Source organism: Mchenga conophoros, linkage group LG2 (genome assembly GCF_057382185.1).
Source record: "Mchenga conophoros isolate Kocher_MC1m ecotype Shallow Benthic linkage group LG2, M_conophoros_male_GT1.1, whole genome shotgun sequence".
Classification (NCBI taxonomy): domain Eukaryota; kingdom Metazoa; phylum Chordata; class Actinopteri; order Cichliformes; family Cichlidae; genus Mchenga; species Mchenga conophoros.
The window spans coordinates 10,588,237-10,609,764 of record NC_140527.1 but is presented as its reverse complement, the minus strand read 5'-3'; the positions used below and the strand labels follow the sequence as shown (position 1 = coordinate 10,609,764).

The window sequence follows — 21,528 nt, the reverse complement described above, 5'->3', positions numbered from 1 at the left end:
TTAAACTTCAGGAAATGACAGGAAGTCAAGAAAAACCTGGCTTTTGCACGCGTGTGCAAAAGACGAGCACATTTCGACAATGTTGCATTAAAATTACATCTCACGAGTTGGGGACGTGTTTTTATTTTCTTCGATTTCAGCACAATCGCAGAAGAAGGAAAGGCTGAAATATGTTGTTAAAAAAAGACCATCCTGACCAGAGCAAAAGACTCAAAAAAGATGCAAAAGTACAGTAAGAGGTGCGACAGCTAGAAAAATAGGGAAAACTACCAGGACACATAAAAAACTCCTGAATGATGCAAAGACACAGTTGGAAGATCTGAAAGTCCCACAAAAAAAATAAAACTACAACACGCAAAACAAACCTAGGACAATGCAGTGACACAGATACAACGTTAAAATGTGTCAAATACAACAATGAGAGGTAAAACTACCATGCAAAGAGACAAAAATACAGAAAAAGAAGAAAAAGGACTACAGGAACTACGGCAAAAGATAAACCTTTGAAAAAGAGACAAATGGAAGTACCAAAAAAGAGTAAAATGACCACACAAAGATGATGATGAAGATGAAAGCTGCAGAACTGCAACAATCAGCTGAGTTCCTGTCAGACGCGTGTGGGGTTAAATAAACCCTCTCTCCTGTTTCTGTTTGTCCCGCAGCCTTGAACGAGCCCACCATCGACTACGGCTTCCAGAGGCTACAGAAGGTCATCCCTCGCCACCCCGGAGACCCTGAGAGGTTACCTAAGGTCAGTAAAGACAACTCATTAACTTGCTGCTGTGGGTCAAAGGTCAGATTTAAGGCCAGGAGGTTGGCTTAAGTCTGGCAGGTATGACCCATAATGCACCTGTCATTCAAGGCTGCTGCTAATTGGGCGCTTTAATCGGGTTTAGGGCCACATTAAGGGCTGATTTCAAACTGAAGTGGCTTTTTGTCCCTCCATGGACGCCGTAGACCACCTGCGCTGTGAGCTGAAGGCTTCTAATGCAGCACAGGGCCGAACTCGAGTCGCCTGATTGGATTTGTTGGTTCTGCTCGGTACGCTCTTGGCACGGTGCGGCGCTCCTCGCTGCCAGCGGGCCAGATTGTTCCCGAGCCTTCAAACAGGAAACAGCTGTTTATGGGAGCAAATCCTGCTGCTGCTGCTGCTGCTCTCGCTGCGTTTTGTTTCCCCTCAACTGGCGAGGAGGAGGGCGCGGATGGTCGTCAAGCGTGATCGGTTTGGCGATGTTTGGCTTCTCAGAAGCCCAGGGAGAGAAAAAAACATCAGAATTATGTAAATTAACTCTGGGACCTAAAAGTGGAGGAGGTGTAAAACATCTCGTATAATCAAAGCTCCGTGCTCGATGCCTTTAACCAGAGGTGGGACCAAGTCATTGTTTTGCAAGTCTCAAGTAAGTCTCAAGTCTTTATCCTCAAGTCACAAGTCAAGTCTCAAGTAATGTCAGGCAAGTCAGAGTCGAGTCTCAAGTCACTGGTGTAAAAGTCCGAGTCAAGTCACAAGTCTGAAACTTTGAATTTCAAGTCCTTTCGAGTCTTTAAAAAAAACACACGAAAAAAGCATGTTGCAGTTATGCTAAATGTAAATATTAGACCATGTAATTTTTAAATCTGTGTTTTTCTCAACACATGACAAAATAGTGAACTTAGAAAATATACACAAATTGTGAAATTGCACCTCTTTAAAATGCAGCTCAATTAAACCTAGCTCCAAGAATAATTTTCACCGACAGTTCTGAGATAAGCCGCATGTTATTCTTGGATGCGGTTGTAGGACCGGCCTTAAAATCGCATGACAAAAATATCATACATAAATAAATGATATTTTTTTAAAAATATCATTTTTAAAAAAAAAACTGCATCACCAACGTAGCCTGGAAAACATTTGCTAGTTAGATGAAGTCAGCTATCTCATCGTAGCATATTTATATGCATATTTATAATTATACGGTTCTTGGAGTGAGTGCATACACTCATGAAGTTTAGTAACTTCCGGTCACTGCAACAAGCCCAGGTACAGTTTACCGACGGATGGGTACAGGACCATGAAATGCACCGTGTAGAAAGTAAAGACCATCGTACGTATCATAAGTTTACCAGTCTCACAAATTGTCGTCATAAATACACATTCGTTAACCGTTTATTAATAGGACCTTTGAGCTCAACGGTAATTAATTAGTAGTGGAAATAATTTCTGGTAGCATCACAGAAATGTAGCAGTGACAATAATACTGTATGCTGTAATCGTACTGGGCAATTAGTGATACAAAAAACCTGTTTTATCCTGTGAATAAAAGTATATGTTTTTGTCAATGTACCATAATAACAGAAGCGAAACACAATATTGTGTCAGGACAATTCACTATTTATGCACAATAAATAAAGAAGCATAGCGCGACAATTTCTGTTCAGCGCCAGACTTGCTTGTAACCTATATCACCAATTATGTTAAGAAAAATGACGTATTAACTACAACAGCAGACTGACCTTCGTGTAAATGCTTGGAGCAGACTAACCTGTGAGCTGGAGTGTTCTGGGACGTTATATTTGATCTTTGAATGGCTGCAATCCAGGCCATCCGTCGCCTCTTTGTTACTTCGGAAACATGGCTCGAATAATTTCTCTTCAACGAGGTAATCCGATAACAACCGATCTCTTTACCCGTCGGCTTCCCGTGGCTGTCATGCGACCGGCTATTGCAGTTAATAATACAACAGCTTCTTGACATTTTTGTGTTTCTTTTTATCGCTGTGTGACTGATTTCAAGCCTGCGTGCGCTAGTACCGCTTGCCACGAGTTCCCAGAATCCTTTGCAGTTCTACCCGTGAATGACGTCACATTTTCAATCTCTATATAATATGCATGTTAAATTTTATATTTGGGGTAAAATATCAAGTCTTTTCAAGTAAACCGGTTCAAGTCCAATTCAAGTCCCAAGTCATTGGTGTAAAAGTCCAAGTCAAGTCACAAGTCTTACAACATTTTTTCAAGTCAAGTCTAAAGTCATAAAATTAATGACTCGAGTCTGACTCGAGTCCAAGTCATGTGACTCGAGTCCACACCTCTGCCTTTAACTAAAAAAGAAACATTTGATTTGATTAGTTTCCTTTGTGATTTGTGATGGACGTCAACATAGACGTCAAAACTCTTCATTAATTTTCAGTTTTCCTTTAAGCGTACAAACTCTGGTTTTATTTTGTGCAACTGGTCCACATGTGCCTCATTACTACAGGAAATACAAGCATCAGATACAATCAGATTGTGTCTTTATTAAAGAGAATGAACACAAAACTTTTGTTCCATTAAAACTTTAAAGCAGCTTTGTCCAGTTTCAGGAAGATCAAAAGGTCTTCTGAACATTTTCAGTTTAGTTTATCTGACGTGGACATAAACAAGTCTTATTCTGCTGGAAACGCTGCAGTCGCATGTTTAAAGTGTTGGATCTGTATGGTGTCACTGAGGGCGGGGATATCCTGTTTATCTGATCATCTCAGGCACACAAACCTTCTGTTTATGTGGGACAGCCAATCAGAAGACATGAGGGGTTGTATCACATAAAGATGGATTATTTTGAGGTCTGAATCATGCAAAGCTGCTCTGGTAGAGTCCAAGAAAGCTGGAGATGAGCAGAACTGACCACTGTGTGATGTTTGTCTAGTGTTAACTACCCCGGCTACACCAACTGTCCAAACATCACTGCTGTTTAGTTTTTTTTAGAGATGTACGTTTCAGTTTTTAGAAATATACAATGGAAGCTCGCTATCTAACTTCCAGCAGCCTCCTAACTCGATTACAGCCTACATCTTATGTGAGAACGAGCACAGTGATCATTCCACTTTAGCTGGAAGAATTTGGACTGTTTTTAACTCTCAGCCTTTGTTTGTTTGTTTGTTGTTTGAAGAAGAGTTTGGACCTGAAAATGGCAGCAGAATGGAAAAACTAAGCCAATTTTTACGCCTTTATTTAAAGTTTATGGTGGTAAATTTATATCTCTACGTGGAAGTGGAAACAGGGTCTGTTAAACTCTGCGGGCTTTTTGGAGAAAGGCGGTGAGGAAGAGGGATTTAAAAGTGCAGAAATGCTCCTTTAAGACAAAGTCGAGAATATTGAAATCAGGGAGCTGGTGTCACCCACAGAACGACATTTGTATGCTCACACAGAGGCACGGCGTGCAGCCATCAGGCGTCCTGGTTAGTATGAAGAGATTATTCTGGCTGCAGCGGCTGCGAGGAGCTAACTGAGGCAGATTCTCTGAGGCAGCGAGCAGCGGCGGCTGGCGGCGAGCGTCAGATGGGCTCTGACACTCGAAAACAGCTGCCAAATTGAAACCATTTATCAAAATCTGACATCGGAGATCCAGTCACCAAAAAAGCAGTTTATTTGTAAATTGATACTAATAGCGAGCACACATTGTCTGGCCCCTTTGATGGCCTGATTTGCAGCCAGAGTGGGACGTCAAACACCCTCCTCCCTCATCCTCTCCCTTTAAATATTTATTTATTCAAAAGAAAACTCAATAAAGCTGCAGGTTTCTCCCTCCTGGACGTTTTGGAGGGAGAGGAATCACGGGAAGAGGAAGAGCGGCGCTCCGCGAGGTGACAGGACGGCGTGCTGGCAGTGACCGAGCAGCGACGGGTTAACTCGAGTTGTCACTTCTCTTTTGTTTTCACCTGCAGCTGCCGCTCTGCAGAGGACAGCAGCAGCAGCAGCAGGTGTGGACAGAGATGTCTGGGCGGCTGGGTTTCGTTTTTGGACAGGCACGGCGCCGCTGAACAGATTGATTCGTTGTAGACGTCAGGTAGAGCATTATGGGAGCAGCAAGCAGGGTGAATATGGAAGCCAGAAGGAGAAACATCAGGCTGATTTCAGCTGAAAGATGGGAAAATGCCGTTCGGCCTAGCTTAGCAGGAAGCGCGATTAGGTGACGACCGTTCAGACACAATACTGAACAAAATGATCGTCTTAAGGTGGACCTCCTCTGCTCATTTCGCTTTCCAGCGCAATAATTTAGTCACACAATACAGAAATCAGCAGATAATAGGATTTTAACAAGAGTCGTGTTTAGAAGAGTACAGCTGGGCATGTATGTCGTGGTAACTTTGGGCTTTTAGGATTTTCTTGAACTGCTGCTAAAATACAAGAATTAGATCCATAAATCTGAATTTATTTTGGGTTTTCTCTGATCCACACAGGGTCAAAGGTTATATACAGGCTCAAATACAAACAACCTCACTAATGTTTGGTTAAACATCCCTTAGCAAGTTGCACTTTGACCAGATGCTTTTGGTAGCCATCGGCAAACTTCTGGCATAATTCTGGCTGCATATCTGACTGCACTTCTTAGCAGAACTGGTCGAGTTCATTTAAACTGGTTGGGTTTCTGGCACAGATCCGGCTTTAGGGCAGGCTTGAGCCTCGGTGGTTCCTGAACATCCTAAACAATTTCCTATCATCTGAGGGTGACAGTTTGGATCTTCTTCCAGCAAAGTGCTGACACATACGTATAACTGTGCTCACGTACAGTTGTTTGAACTGATAGAATCCGCAGTTGTTTAGAAATGGCTCAGACAGAACGTCCCAACTTGTGTATTACTAACTAAAACTAGCTTACTTATTTTTGCTGATGCATTAAAAGTCGTTTTGCAGTTGTTTATTAGCTGTAATTGTAATAAAATAAATGAGATTAAGCTATTTTATAATAATTTTTTAGTCATATTAGTCATAAAAGCTAAACTAACTTGACAGTTTATCTCTTTTAAAAGCTCTCATTCTCTGAACTTCACGACACATTTCAAACAGTTAGTCTTTTAGCTCCAAAGCTATGTCAAAAAAAACAACTGTTAGCTTCATGTGAGACGATATCTCGCTTCTATGTAGAAATGTAGAAGTAAGATTTTTAATTACTTCAGGTCATTATTGATTATTCTGCTTTTTCTTTATTGTGTAAATCATTGTTTGATCTTTAAAAATGGTACAAGGAAGAGAAAAATCTCCATCACAATATCTTGTTTTGTCCTGAGCTTCTAAACGCAATGCGCCCGCTAACGGACGGACGGACGCTGAGGTGTCCGCTTCCAGCCCAGCCAGGCTGGAAATGAAATTACAGGGCTGAAAATGATCCAGGAGAAACCCCAGAGGTCATCAGTGACCAGTTGTCTTTCCCAGTTTGTCAAACTACCCAAACTAACTCTGTGTGTGCTGTGGACAGACATGAAACCGCACTCACGTTAATTTTAATTTGTCGTTTAATCAGGTTTCATATAATTTTATCTATAAAAGGGATCAGGTTATAAATGTTGGAGATTTGTTTAAAATACGGGACACCCTGTTGTTAAAAACAAACGCTACTGTTAACATGAGGTCCATGAAGATTTGTGAACCATGGGGTGGAGATTAAATGTGTTTAGCGTGTTGAGTGTGCACCTTTAGCTCTGATCATTGACCCTCATCCGGACTTGTGGGGGGGCGTCCGTCCGTTCAGGGATTATTAATTCCGGCCCACTTCATGAATGAGGAGATTTTCAGTATTCATTGAGAATAATGAGCAGAATTCAGTTCATGAGCTGAATTTTAATACGTTTCCTTTGAATGGAATTAACCCCACACCATGTCCCAGATCATTAGAATACCTCTACGCCTGATAATCGCTAATCTGAAGATCTGCCGTGATACTGCTCCCTTCCTCCTCCTCCTCCTCCTCCTCCTCCTGCAGGTCCATCCATATTTTATAGAGATCAGTGGGGCGGCGGCTGTATCTGTAGCTCTGCTCAGGGTGATTTATCATTGTTAAGGCCGCTGTCTGATGGCTTCTCCTCCAGGGTCACGCTGATCCCTGTTCGCCTCGCACCTCCTCAGCCACGGAGCCGGCCCCCTGTAATTAAGCCCCTAGAAACCAAATGGAAAAAAGAGAGAAAGAGGTAGGAGGAAGAAAAAAGGGGCGGAATATGTCAAGAGATGGACAGAAGAAGGGCAAGGGCACCAAGGCCACGAGGGTGCAGTCTCCAAGAGGTTTTTTTTTTTTTAACGGTTATTTGGGAGGGAAACGAAGTACAGTAAGAGTGATTCCTAGTCTTAGATAGATTTTGCTCATATACTACTACAAGTTGAACTGCTTTAAAATATTTAACCGTGAATTTTATATCTTCATGACAGCGATATACAGTCATTTGTAATCCCCAGAAGCCCTCTTTGGGGATTAAGCTGCGCTCATTTAGTCACTTTTGCTGACATTTTAAACATTTTTTGTGACGTTTTCAATTCTGAACTGAAGTTTTAACACAGTCATGAGTAGAATGTGCAAAATAACTAAAAGTTTTTTTAATGACCTGAAATCAGTGACCAAGCTGATAAACACACCAGCAAAGTGTTTAACAACAAAAGCAGGCACAGTCTTAAGCTTTATTATATTACCATTAATCATTAGAGATGAGAAATTATTTGTCAGGAAAAAGGACTGTTAGTTAAATATTAAATATCAGTTTACTGTTTATTATTGACAAGTCTACTAGGGTACTTCTGCACTCACAGTTCAAAATATAAATCTTTATTTGTTTACGCTCGACCACAGAGCAGCCGTCAGTTCAAACTGAAACAAGCAGTTTCAGCTCCTCCCTCTTTGCACCAGCTTTATTTCAGATTGGCTGCTTCAGGTCTTAACATGAGGAATATTCTCACTAAATGACACAAAACATAGAAAAATTGTATAAATCTGAAAGTTTCCAGCAGTCTGCAGCCTGATCCTTTGGTTCAGAGGGATTACTGTCTATACACTGACGTCTTAATTAGAAATTTTAGTCAAGCTTAACATGAAAATCTACCTTTAGAAGAGGAAATGCTGACAGGAAACAAAGAAAAGCAAAATATTTGCCCTTTATTACTTAAATAGAGAATATGCCTGTATGCTGATGTGTTTCTCTACAGCACAATAGATCCACTTTAAGTAAAAGCATATATGTTTTAATATTTCACGTCTGATAAAATAAACTTTCTGTAGTGTTTACTTACTTTAATTTATTGAGAGACATCTCTAGCCAGCTGATCGTCTATACTGGGTTCTTTTAGAGGAAAGAAAAAATGGCCTCAAATCTTAATAAAACAAAGGAGTTGCTTCCTGTTGGCTGCTCTGTGATACAGTGCTGTAACATGTCCACATGAACACACACACACCTACACAGGAGCTACGGGGAGGTTTCATGTGAAGAGAAGCACGAGTCTCAGTGGGTTTAATCAACGCAGCACTGAGGAGGAGGAGGACCCACCTCGTTCTGGACTCACTGATGATGGTGAAACCCTCCCAGACTGAGATAAACTGGTCTGAACTGGAAAGCAAAGGTGTATGTGTTCAGCTGAATCCATCTGCCTCCCGTGGTGACGTTTGCATGTCGTTGTGGTTCTGTTTATTAAAATACAAGTAAGATTCAATGTGGCTGAAAGATGTTTGATGTCGAATTAGAATTTGCTTTAGTAAAATTAGTACATTTCAGAGGACACAGATTCGCGCTCAGTAATAGAGCTAAAGCACCTAAATAGTCTTATTGGTTCGCTGCTTTCTTCCTTTTTGTCAGAAGCAAAAGTGAGCAGCTATTTTAGGAATATATGGAGGGAGGTGGCCTCTTTGACATGGTGACACAGGCGGCTGTAGCTGCTAGCTGTCTGCTAGGCTTCACCTCAGCTAATTAAGTCTCTGAACTGGACCTGTGGACCGTGTTTGTGCTGGTGGAGTATTTCTAATAAGATTAACTGTCCAATAATATGGCTGCTGTGAGGTTACTGTAGTAACAGACTAGCAGGTATCTTCATCTAAGTTATGTTTACATACAGTCCACAGATGCAAACAATAACATAGCTAGTTACTGTTAGCTGATAGCTTAGGACTCCCCTTTCGTCTAAATCTTGCGGCTCCAAAAACCAAACATAGCAGCAAAAAAGTTAATGTTTAAAAAAACAGTGGTTTACGTGACAGTGTCTGTATCAACTAACACTTTGGTTATGAGTTGCTGATAATCTTCCACAGAGGGACAATCCAAAGTGCAGGAATGTGTTTTCATTTCCTCACAGGAAGTCTTCACACCATTATTCTCTACACATTTTAATTGCTGTCTCTTCATGAGCTTCAAGTTCATTTATCAAATCAGATGAACATGAGCAGCCTGTTTTTGAACTGTCGCACACAAACGTTTAATTTCAGGCACTGCTAAAAGGCAAAGAGCCATTCCACTGATTTTACCCCCACCATAAATAAATACATTTTATGTAGTTACGATGTCGACCACTGTTTTTCTTTTAGATTTTTTTGTGTTTATGCTTTCTAGAAGCATTCTTTTGTTCTGCAATTCAGTTTTTATAAATATATTTTTGAAATAATTTTCATCGACTTATTTTCACATTTTTTTCTCCAATATTTTTATGGTGTACTTGTATTTTTTTCCCCTTTTTATTCGTAACTTCCACTCAGAGTTGCAGTTATTGAATTATTGTAAATCAAATGTAGTGAAGTTTGGTGAAACGGCGACTCGCAAATTGGAGCGAGCGTCTGAGCAGCCAATCATTAACCAGCCAGATGTTCGAGCCCAATGATCCAATCAGCTGCCTTCGTCTCTCAGCTGTTTCATATGTCCACTTAGCCTCCACCCCCCCCCCCCCCCCCACCATCCATCTCCTTTCAGCTGAGGGGAAACACCCAGAGACCCTCTTCATCCTCATCTTCATCTCCCATCCCTCCTCTCTCCTCCATCTTCTCCCACATTCCCCACACTCCTCCTCCTCCTGCTGGAGGTGTGGGTCAGTGATAAGAGATGATGATGATGATAACTGGGAGCCAGTGCATTACCGCATCGATCGGGGCCTTTCAGCGCCGTTAAAGCGCCCGGCGCTCTGATTGCCGGCACTCGCTCTGACAGGAATCCGATGGCGCTGTCTGTGTATATGTGTGTGTGTGTGTGTGTGTGTAAAGGGTGTGGCCTGGCCGCTGTTAGTGTGTGTGTGTGTGTGATGGCGTGAATAAGGATGTATGGCGGTGTGGCGTGGAGTCAATTAGTTGCTCCGACAGGAAGAAACAGATCGAGCAGCAGGAGGGAGGAAATCTGATCCGAAGGAGGAAAACAAAAGAAAATAAACAAAAACAGGAAAAACCGTTTTCGTTCAGTCAGCAGGAAACACCAACTCTTCTTCTTCTGTTCACGTTTGTTCTGCTTCCTCTTCCTTCCTCTTTTTATACTTCCTGTTGTATTTTCCCTTCATCTTAATTTTTCTAAAACTCCTCCATTTTTTCTATTTTTATTTTGTTCTGCTTCCTTTGTTGTTACTTTTGTTCATTCTGTCTTCTCCTCTTCTTCTGTTTTTATTGTTCTCTTTGTTTCTCTCTGTTTTCTGTTTTCTCTCGTCCATCTTTTCCCTTTTGTGCCGTCTTGTTCTCTTATTTTTCTCCTCTTCTTCATCCTTTTTTCTTCTACTCCTTCCTTTACTCTGTTTTTCTCTGTTATGGTTTTTCTGTTTCTCCTCCTCTGTCTTCTCCTCCCTCGTTCTTCTTCTTGTGTTACTTCTTTTGTTTCTTCTGTTCTCCACTTCCTTTTTATGTTCTGTTTCTGCTCCTGTCTCTCCTTCCTGTTTTCATGTTGTTCTTTTCTTATTCTGAGTAGTAGTACTACTAGTACAGCGCCTAATACACAAATCACAGAGAGCCCACCAACAAATGAACAAGTGCAAGTACACACACACACACACACACACACACACACACACACACACACACAACCACACTGAGCAGCAGCAGCGAGGCCTCGGAGGCGTCATTAACTTGAGAAGGCTGTTGTGTCTGTCAGAAGCTAATGAAAATAGAAGGAGGACACACACACCCAAACACACAAAAACACAGACATACACACAGAGCGGCTGAAGTCTTTTCTGTGTGAGGTTTTAGTGTCTGCCAACTGTATATTTAACGTGTGTATGTTTGAGTATGTACGGTTGTGTGTAAGTAACTGTGTGTGTGTGTGTGTGAGAGAGAGAGACGGGCAGCTGCTGCGTGGCGTCTCGCTGCCGCAGCCGACCGAAGGAGACATTAACTAACTTCTGTTTTCTAATGGAGATTAATGAAGCCAGAGGACCAACACACACACACACACACACACACACACACACACACACACACACACACACACACACACACACACACACACACACACAAACAGAAGCACACGCATAGAAACAGAAACACACACAGAGAAATGCACACACATACATAAAAACACGCACACAGAAACACGCTGGCAGAGATGTGGTTTCACCTGTCAGGCTGATTATTTGGGGTTATAGTTTGAAAAAGAAAAAACAGGGGAGCTGGAAGGAAATAGGACAGGAGGGAAGGAAAGCAAGAAAGGCAATGAAGGACTGAGGAAAGGAGAGAATTAAGGAGTGATGGAGAGAAGGAAAAAAGGAAGACGGGAAATAAGTAGCAAAGGATTCGTGCTTCCGATCTTCCTTCCTAGACAGTAATCTAGGCAGAAAGGTGGGAAGGAAGAAAGAAGGAGCTGAGGTAAGAAAAAAGATAAGGAAGTAAAGGTAGGAACCCAGATAAGGAAGCAAGTCAAAACGGAAAAAGGACATTTGGAACAGTTAAGAAAGGAAGGAAGGAAGGAAGATAGACAGAAAGAAAAGTAAGAAAGAACAAGGGAAGGAAGGAAGGAAGGAAGGAATATCAGTGAGTGGAGGATAAAGGAGGAAAGGGAGCAGAAAAATAACATGAAATGAAGGAGATAAATAATAAAAGGAAAAATGGAAGGAGGGAAGGAAAGACACCATGAATGAAGACAGGAATATAGAAAAATGAAAAGAAGGGGGGAAAGGAAGGAATGTGGAAGACAGGTAGGAGGGAAGGAAGGGAGAAAGGGGATGACACAAGAAAGAAAAACCAAAAGCAGTAGGAAGAAAGGAATGAAAAAGATGAAAGGCAAGAAGGTAGGAAGATGGGAAGGAAGGAAGATAGGAAAAAGGTAAATGAGATGGAAAAGGAATGCAGAGGAGGACACACAGAAGGAAAGACAGTAGGAAGGAACAAAAGTAGACTCGAGAAAAGGGAAGGAATACAGAGGACAGGAAAGAAGGAGGAATAGAAGCAAGGAAAGATGAAGAAGGAAGAGAGGGGGAGAAAAGAATGAAATAAAGATCGGTAACCAAAGTTAAAAAAGAGAGACAGTAGGAAGGAACACACGAAGTCAGGAAAGAGGAAGATGGGACAAAAGCAGGAAATAAAGGAGGTAGGGAAGGAAGAAAGGAAACAGGGAGCAAAGAGAAGAACGAGCAGAGCTCATCAAACAGCTGATTCTGGTGTAAACAAACAGTGATGCGTTCACTTCAACGTTCAAGCTTCAGGTCAAGGAAAAAAGCGTCCGCGTGCTGGACCGTTGCCCCCGAGGTCATCGCCTGTCGTGGGAAACGGAGACCTTCGTGTGTCAAAGGCCGGTTCGCTGCCAACTCAGAGGAAGCGCTCTGATTGGCCAGGGAGGGAACACAAAGTGCGTCTCTGGAGACGTTTTTGTTTAGAAGCTGCGGCTCCAGCAGAAAGTTAAAATGCAATAAAAAAAAAATCAGTAGAATCCAAAGTAGAAATCCCCTTTAATCTCTGCGTTCTGCAGTGAAACTCGACAGAAATAAGAAGGCGCAGATTTGAGTGGCAGGAGTGATTCGTGCCGACAGCCGCGAGACGAGGGAAACGTTTCTCCTCAGCGGCTTCGACAGCAGCAGAATCTCTAATGCTGAGTTCAAAGATGCGGTTCAGGGTCAGCCACACATTCATAATCACAGGTGGAAGGAGCTCTCGCACTCCTTTACTTCATATTAGAGCTGCACCGCTGCTCTGTGGAGGGACAGTTTAATGCTGCTGAACAACAAATCGACAAATTTCAGCCTCAAGAAAAAATAACCAGAGGTCCAGGAAGTACACCGATCCGTTGACATGCCAGACGAACGCCAGGAAGCTTCATTCACTTTAGTTCAATGCATGAAATGTTTGTATTTGTTCTCATTGGCCAGTTTCAGGAAGCCTGCTGAGGGCATCAGACGCTGCCATTAAGCTGCTCTTTAACCTTTTAAAGCCTGAACCATGATGACTCGATGACAAATTAAAAAATAATTATTAACTATTCATTTGCATATATGAGTTTTTATTTGTATTATATTTGTGTTTTGTTTTTTTTTTGCAATTTATTTATATTTGTTGTGGGGAAAAAAGTCTCACTGTTGATGTAGAAGTCTCAAAGAAAATCAAATATACTAGAAACAGTGAAGAAATGGAAAGGGCAAAAAAGGAAATAATAACTGATGAAAGGATAAAAGCAAGGAAGGAAAGACAGGAGGGAAAAGGAGACGACGGAACAAAAGTGAAGGAAACCTGTGACGTGCTGATGTCAGCGAACCTTTCAGAGAGGGGTGTAGGTTCAGGGTCGGGGGGCCGGGGGAGGCGCACGGGGCCGAATCTCAAGTTGACGTCAGTTCCCGTCAGTTTCCTCGCTGCCTCGAACTTTCGGGAACAGCGTCTGCAGTGCGGTCGGAGCTCTGATGGCTGAACCTAGAGAGTGGCAGCCGTCACCTCCTCCTCCTCTTCCTTCATCACTTCACGTGAAAAACAAGCCTCCCTCTCTCCCTCTCCTGCTGTAATACCTCAGGGAGATCCAGCAGAGGCCTCCACCTCCCCACTGCTGCTCCTCTGGGACTCCACACCTCCTCCTCCCTCTGTCAGCTGATCATCCTCAGGCTTTCCTGTGTCTCCATTCAGCGCTTTGTTTACATCACCTTTTTTCCTCCCTTGTTTCCTTATTTCACCTTTTACCTTTATATTTCCCTTCCTCACTTCCTTCCTTCCTGCATTCTTTCTTTCATTAATGGTTTTTCTTGTTTCCTCACCTTTCCTTGTTTCTTTCCATCCCTTCTCTGTTTCTTCCTCCCCCCTTGTTTCCTTTCCTGTTCCTTGTTTCCTTCTGTTGATATCATTTATTTATCCCTGTCCATTTAAATGTTTTTACTTGCATTTTTTTCTGACTTTAATTTTCCCTAATGTTCCCTTCATTTTGTTTAATTTCCTTCCCCTTATCCCTTATTTCTTTCCTTGTTTCCTTTTGTAATTTTTTCTTCCTTTTTTCCATCCTGTATTCCTTTCTTTCTCCTGTCTCCTTTTCTCATTCCTTATTTTATTTCTCTTTTTTGGTTCTTTCCTTCCTTTCCTTTTTTTTACCCATCACCCCCTCTTCTTGTGTTTGTATTCACTTGTTTATCAGTCACATTATTAAACCCAGACTCTCAGATTGGACGCTTCCTCTCCTGTGGGCTGAATGGAAAATGTGTGTGTGTGAGAATATGGCTTCCTGCTGATTCTTCTTCTGTCGTCCTTGTGTTGTGTTTTCTGTTAAACCTCCCTTTTTTGTCTTTTTTCAGGAAGTGCTGCTGAAGCGAGCGGCCGACCTGGTGGAAGCTCTGTACGGGATGCCGCACAATAACCAGGTGAGGGAGCACCTTCACTTTGACCTTTGGCCTCTTCAAACTCAAACACATGAGGATCAGTGAAACATCCCATCACAAACCTCAGGATATATCTCAGAAATAAATGATGAGTAATGATAAGAAAAATGTAATAGTGAGGCTCTAACAGAGGACAGAAATCCCAGACTCCTGAATGAAAAACTGTGTTAGACTTCATACGTCTAACAGAATCCCTGCATTTACTACACTGACAGCTTCCCCTGGGTCATTCAGACAATTAACTAATGCTGTCCCCCCACACCTCACCCCTGCCCACCCACCTCACCAATCACCTCACTCTGGGTAACCCTCATCACTCACTCCAAGCACTTCGCAACTATTTTGTTCTCCAATGTGTGAGTTCTAATCTTTTTGTATATATATGTCCAGACAATCACCTTCTACTGAAGCGCAAACATCCATGTGGGGTTTTACTAAATTTTTCAGTGACTATTTACGTTGCTCACACTTCAATATGACATAAAAACAAGAGATTCAAAAAATGTCAAACTTCAACATCATCATACGTCCCGTGAACTCTAAATTTAGTTCACTGGTGGGAACCGCAGAACTGAGATTCACTGCTTTCCAACATTTTCATGCCAACAGTAACTCTTACAAAATAATGTCCCGTCCTCCCCTCTCCTCGCAGGAAATCATCCTGAAGCGAGCGGCCGACCTCACCGAGGCGCTCTACAGCGTCCCTCGCAGTCACAACCAGCTGCCGTCGCTCACTGGCTCAGCCGCTCACTCGGGGATGATGGGAGTGAACTCATTCAGCAGTCAGCTCGCCGTCAACATCTCCGAGGCCTCGCAGGCCGACCAAGGTGAGAGCGCGCTGCTACCCATGATCCTCTAGGGAGGGGGTGGAGGCCTCATGGTTTACGCCGCATCACAAGTGTGCTCAGTAGACTGCATTAAAGACAAATGGAGGCCAAGTAGACTTTGTTGACCAGCAGGGTTGACTGTCCACTAGAATCCAGCAGGGACAGGGAGTTTAGTATCGTTAAGTAAAGTCCAACAAATGTTTTTAGGGTCCAACTTTATTGAGAGTCTGAGAGTTAAAAAGAGTCTTTAGAAGAGTCCAGTAGACTGGAGTGGTTTAGTGGACGTCAGGAAAGTTCACTGGACGTCATTGAATTTCTGTAGAGTCCTACAGGATACTTCACTAGAGTTCATGAAACAATGTATGACTTCCATGTAGGGTTCAAGTTCACACATCTCTTTCAGTTATAAAACCACACATTTTAGTTTGAGTGGATGCAAGCGTCCATAGATTACCAAAGGGCTCCACAAAGTTATTTTTACAGACTATTTTCAGCAGCACATGAATTCATGTTTATTGTTTTAGTACCTGCTATCAGACACAGTCAAAATAAACAAGAGCACGTTCACTGAAGTGTTTCTACAAGTTTTTGGACGTCAGTGGAAATCTGATATATCTCAGTTCTTGTTAGCAGATACGTTCGGTGGTGTTTCCACTGTAGCTCTGTGGGTTTGTTATCCTCAGTGTTTCCTTTCAGCAGTCAGTTCTGCTTCTGTCAGGAACGCTCAGGAAAACATGCAGCAAACAGCTTGTGAGCGCGTCGACAGGAAGCAGATCGAGCTGCTTTTACTCCCCGGACACCCCCCCTCCACTTCGACCACAAACCGTGGCCTGGTTTTCCCATCGGCCCCGCAGCGAACACCTTACAGGAATCTATGAGGTCATGGGAAACGAGGTAGCAGCCATGCTGAAAATTCATAACTGTGGTCCAGTCGGAAACATTACACCGAGGATCTAATGCCGTCCTCCCCGCTGTTATGAAGTATGAAATGGCTCTGTGTGCCCCTTGCAATTATCCACCGTGATTAAAACATTAATAAAAACAGCAGCTCTCGAGCCCAGACCTTATCAGGCGGACGAGGCAGGTAATTTACAGCTCCAATTCAGCTCGGCCTGCTCAGCATCATGTCATCGTCCTGCAGGATGAAGGCTTTTTCCTCTGGAGTCTGTCTTTGTCAGAGTTTATGGGGTCACGAGGGAAGCCTGATACCAGGAAAAATACCCCCAAAAACATATTTTTACTTACCTGCCCACTTTCAGCCTTCTTTATAACTTTGCATGTAACGCTTACAGAATCATGGATAAGGCTTAATTGTTTTTGAAGATGTGTATTCTCACTTCCAAGTAAATTCCCTGAATACCTGTCGCCCTTGTACTACTAGCCATAAACAACAGCAGCTAATGTTAGCTTAAAAATAGTCCACTAACTGCTAATGCTATCAAACGACTATTTCCCAGCAGAACACAGAGTAAGGACAGGAACTAGCACTGATGTGGCTCCATAGTGTTAGTGAGGAAGCAGGTTAAAGTTAGCTAACTGTTAAGTGATATGTTGGCTAGCAAGTAGTTTTTCTGCTTTGGTTAGTACTAAAATTAGCTAACTCTAGCCAGAAGAAATTGAGTTTTGTCTAATCAGGAATTTTGGCAGTCACAGAGCATTTGAGTCATAAAAAGAGGACAAACTACTAGCTATCCAGCATAGCAAAATGCTGTCTTTAGTAAATGAAGTTTGCTAACTCTCAGACATTGATTGAACTGGTTGTTTTAATTTAAAAATTAGTGAATACTACAATTTTACCAGCAACATATTCTTGCTGCATTGCTAAATTACAGCTAGCTGGCTAGGCTTAGCTTGCTTCCTAACATTATTGCTATCATAGAGGCACTACCTGATGATTTTTGTTGTCAGTACACTAATACTCAGATATCTGATACATATGTTATTTAAACTAGTATAATTACAGTACATACAGTAGAGTAGCAGCAGGAGTTTTCTGATTTTAGACAGAGAACCGTCATCGGTTTATACAGAAGGCAAAGAAATTAAAAATATAGAGCTTAAATCCGTTAAAGTGACAAAAACAGTATATAAATAAATTTTTAACTGATAAAAAAGTTATTAACTCTGAAAGAGCTTTTCTAGTCGTTAATTTTTGTCATTAAACAGTGAAATCCAAACTGTCCGTTAACCAGCTCATCTGCACTGCTCTGCAGCAAACACGTTTCAGGCTTCGGTGTGAATGAGCGCGCAGGATGTGACCTGCATCCGATCTGCTTCCCACGCTGCTGTGGCGAAATGGATAGGGAGAGGGAACGCACCAAGACAAACACCACCCAACACTCAGTCCATTTGTTAAGGCATTATTTTTTTTATTACAGAACAATCCTTACATTTACTCTGAGTGCTCGGCCGCTCCCTGCACTCTGCTACTCCACATGTGTTTCCCATCGCCGCCTCTCCTCGCCCTTGTCCCTGGGCAGCGCTCCATCAGCCGCTCCTGCTGGGAATTGCGTTGGCCCGAAATGGGAAGTTGGGGGAAAGGGAAAGAGGGTGGAGGGTGAGGCGAGAGAGAGGGCGTAATGTGCTACTTGGCACTCTGTTAGCTCTGCTAAGTGAGCTCGTCCCGAGGTCGGTGGGAACTGTGGAGCCTCGCGAGGGGGTCAGAGGTCAGGCTCTGTGCTGCGGGAACATTGGTATTCAATGCATCTTGGATGAGGGTCAATCAGTGGGAGCATGGGGGGGTGAGAGGGGAGAGAAGGGAGACCAGAGGTAAGTAAAAAGCAGGAGTCAGGTGACAGATGAAGGGCAGACCTCGCCTGCAGGGAGGCGAGCTCTTCATAACAGGAGACCAGCAGTGACAGGCGCGATGATGTCACTGCTGAGGTCACAGTGAGGAGGTCAGCAAAATGTAGGGTAATTTGTAGGTTTTCTTACTATGTGAGTTGGCCTTTTGTCAAACCAGTTTTAGACCACCAAACATTTACATTCCTGGGTTAAAAAAGATATTAGTTTTGTATTCTGTTTGTTTATTCTGAATAATTTTACAAGATCATTATCAAGATCTTCTTGGTGATGAATACTGCTTTTCAGTTTCATATCTCTACCTGTCAGCCTGGTTTGCCCTTACAGGGCTTCGACTGTGTTTTTGCATTTGAGAAAAACGAATAAATAAAAACGTCTCACGCTCAGGTGGGCTGAGTCAGAAGGAGGAGGTTGGGGCGGAGAGAGGCTGTACAAAACGTTGTCTTTGCAATTAAAAGACAGATTTCACAGTGAACTCACTACTTTAGTAATTTGTCTGCTGGTTTAGTGGTTCTCGACCAAAGGGTCACCCGATCAATCAAGAAGGTCATGAGATGATTAATGGAGTTAAAACCCGATAACATTTTGTTGTAAACATTTTGAATAATTATATCTACTTCATCCTACACAGTTTAAAGGAGAAGGGGCTAAATGAACATTAATTGAGGCACCGCACCAACTGCTGGGAATCATGCAAAGCTACTGTAGTCACAGAATAACAAATTTGGAGCTGGAAATGCACAGCGTGGGTCCAGTTCAATCAAACTGTGAGAAATTTAGAGTGACAGTTACTCTTGGAAGTCGTCACATCAAGTAAATGTTTTTTGAATTTCACAGTCTTAAAGTAAAGATTCATTTCTTAATTATGACGTAATGATGAGAGATGATTGATTATCTATCCAAACACTGAAGTCAGCGTATGGACACATGATGAAGAGTACTTCTTCCTCCTCTTAGGCTATTCCCGTAACTCAAACAGCGTGTCTCCTCGCGGCTACGTGCCGAGCTCCACGCCTCAGCAGTCCAACTACAACACCATCACGTCCACCATGAACGGATACGGGGCGGGGATGACCAACCTGGGCGTACCTGGATCCCCCAGCTTCCTCAACGGCTCCACCGCCAACTCCGCTTACGCAAGTGAGTAATACGCTTACATATCGCATTAACGAAACCAAACCTCATCCATCCAGGAGGCAGTCAGCAGGAGGGATCATTTACAACTGTGGCTAAAATCAGACGTATTTATGCTCCAAAACACACAGCGCTGTTCCTGATGCTCCAAATACCGATTAAAAAAGAAATCTGTGCTTCCTGCTTAAATCTGCATTTGATGCCACGTTACCAAAACCTGCATTAAAGCTATGGACGCTGCTCGTTTATGTTGATGCTCTGCTGCTGGCTGATGTTTGAATTGAACTTGACGGTGGAGTGGCAGTTGAGTCATTAAAACAATTAAGTCCATGTAATGAAGTGATGGGAGTTGAAGCTGTATTGGTCCATGTAGTTGCATGTGAAGGTAGCGGCTTAAGGAGATGTTGGAAGTGTTGGGTGAAGCAATAACGGAGGCTTAAGTATCCAAGTAGCATGAAGAACCAGAAGGAAAAGTTTGAAAACTTTACAGTAAGCACAGGAATTAGAATAACTGAAGTTATTCTCAGCCAAGTAGGGGTTTAGGGTCGGCATATTTAGGTATTTTAAGGGACTCAGGAGCCCGTTAACCACTGAAAGCACCTATGATTATTATGGACTAGCCTGGGAAAATGTTCTCAGCAAGGCCGATGTTTTAATTTTATAAAATTGGATCTGAACCAGAATTTCTTCCCTCACCTTTAGCCCACGTCTCCACCCACTGGTCTGGTTTGCTTTTATCTTGCTGAGAGAGAGAAGAAAAACAACAGCACTAAAAACGTTCCTTCATCTTGTCTTATGCCTCGGTGGAGGCATCATATTTTAATGAAATCCAGAGTAATTATGAGCAGTGATTTGGCTAACAGCTTTAAAATGTTAGTAAAAGGCCAAAGGATCCGTATCAAGCGTGAACGTGACCAAGATACCAAGAGCTGTTGAGTGTTGGTACCTAGCTTGACACCACATTACCCAGTGTACTGGGCTTCGTAGTACTGATGATATACTCTGTATATGGGTTCGCGATGCTGAAAATAAAACGACTTGATGGCAGATTGATGATGGCGTTGTGCACAGAGCAATACGAGCAAACAAAAGTGAAGCATTTCCCGCTGCAGGAGACGAGTCGATGCTTCTGAGTCGGCCGTGTTGTTCGTCAAACTTTACACTCGGCGCTGATTAACATGCCTGGAGTCGGAGCAGCAGCGTAGAAGGCGCAGGTGTGTTTTGGAGACTAAACTCGCCCGCGGGGAGCGCTCCATTGTTTTGGCTTCTGTATCAAAGAGCTCAGCAAGTCTCAGCGAGACTCGTTTAGAAGGTAGTGAGCTCAAAATGCGTCTCCTTGCCAGGTGATGTTGTCGTCCCTGGCGACTAAACAAAAGGTGGGCTCACATCTCGCCTGGCTGAGCTACAGTTTCCCGCCGCCGAGGGTCTGAGTGTTTGTGTGTGCGTGTGTGTGGACTTAACACTGCCACGCATTGTTCACCTCCTCCTTCCCTCCTCTGACTGTCCCCCTGTCCATACTCCTCCTCACCCATCCCCTCCACCTCCTCCACTAACCCCACTAACACCCTCACCGCATCCTTCATGCATTCATGCATTCATGCTTTGGGCCGAATCCATTAATATCAGCTGGAGAAAAAGGAACGGAAAAACAACAAGAAGGAGCCAAGGAGGAGGAAATGTGAGGAGAAAGAAGCAGCGATCCAGGACAGACTGATGCTTGTTGGCATGAAGTGATAAATCACATTTACATTCCCCCGCTTCATTTTACAGTTCCATGTTCAAATGCTGTCCTTGAATCATTACAGACACACTGTGGTCCATAAACTCTGTGGAAGCTCTTAAAGGAACAGCTCAACATTTGGACAGATGCGCTCAAAACTCTGCGTTTCAGAGACGGAAATTAATCCGCTGATGATTATGTATTCAGCTCAGAGCTGGAGCCATCTGCTGTTTGTAACTTCAGGGTCGTGTCTGAGATTTTACTGGAAATTTCAGTATTTCACGGTGACCTTTGGGGTAGCAACACATCCACTGTTAAGATACATTTCAGAGTCTCGACTGCAGAGATGGCGGCTGATTTCAAACCTGCAGTGGAGAGTCCAGATGTGGTCAGCTTAGCATTAAGTTAAACGTCACATTACGTCATGCTTGTTTGACAGAGTGCACTTTTAGTCGTCCGACCACATTAACGTCATATCCTCACGATTTTCCCGGAAAGCTTCAGAACTCTAAAGTCACATCTTCAGTTTAA

The 21,528-nt window shown here is 42.9% G+C and overlaps 1 protein-coding gene across 3 annotated transcripts in view; it reads left to right on the top strand.

The window, feature by feature from the left end:
- LOC146581718 (transcription factor COE3) overlaps positions 1 to 21,528 on the top strand; it is a 141,958-nt gene that overhangs the window by 113,143 nt on the left and 7,287 nt on the right. For all 3 annotated transcript variants that reach the window (XM_085286148.1, XM_085286138.1, XM_085286155.1), the window contains exons 11-14: positions 663 to 751; positions 14,431 to 14,496; positions 15,167 to 15,341; positions 19,101 to 19,283. In XM_085286148.1, the coding sequence (XP_085142274.1) occupies positions 663 to 751; positions 14,431 to 14,496; positions 15,167 to 15,341; positions 19,101 to 19,283 (513 nt within the window). The remainder of the gene's footprint in view (positions 1 to 662; positions 752 to 14,430; positions 14,497 to 15,166; positions 15,342 to 19,100; positions 19,284 to 21,528) is intronic.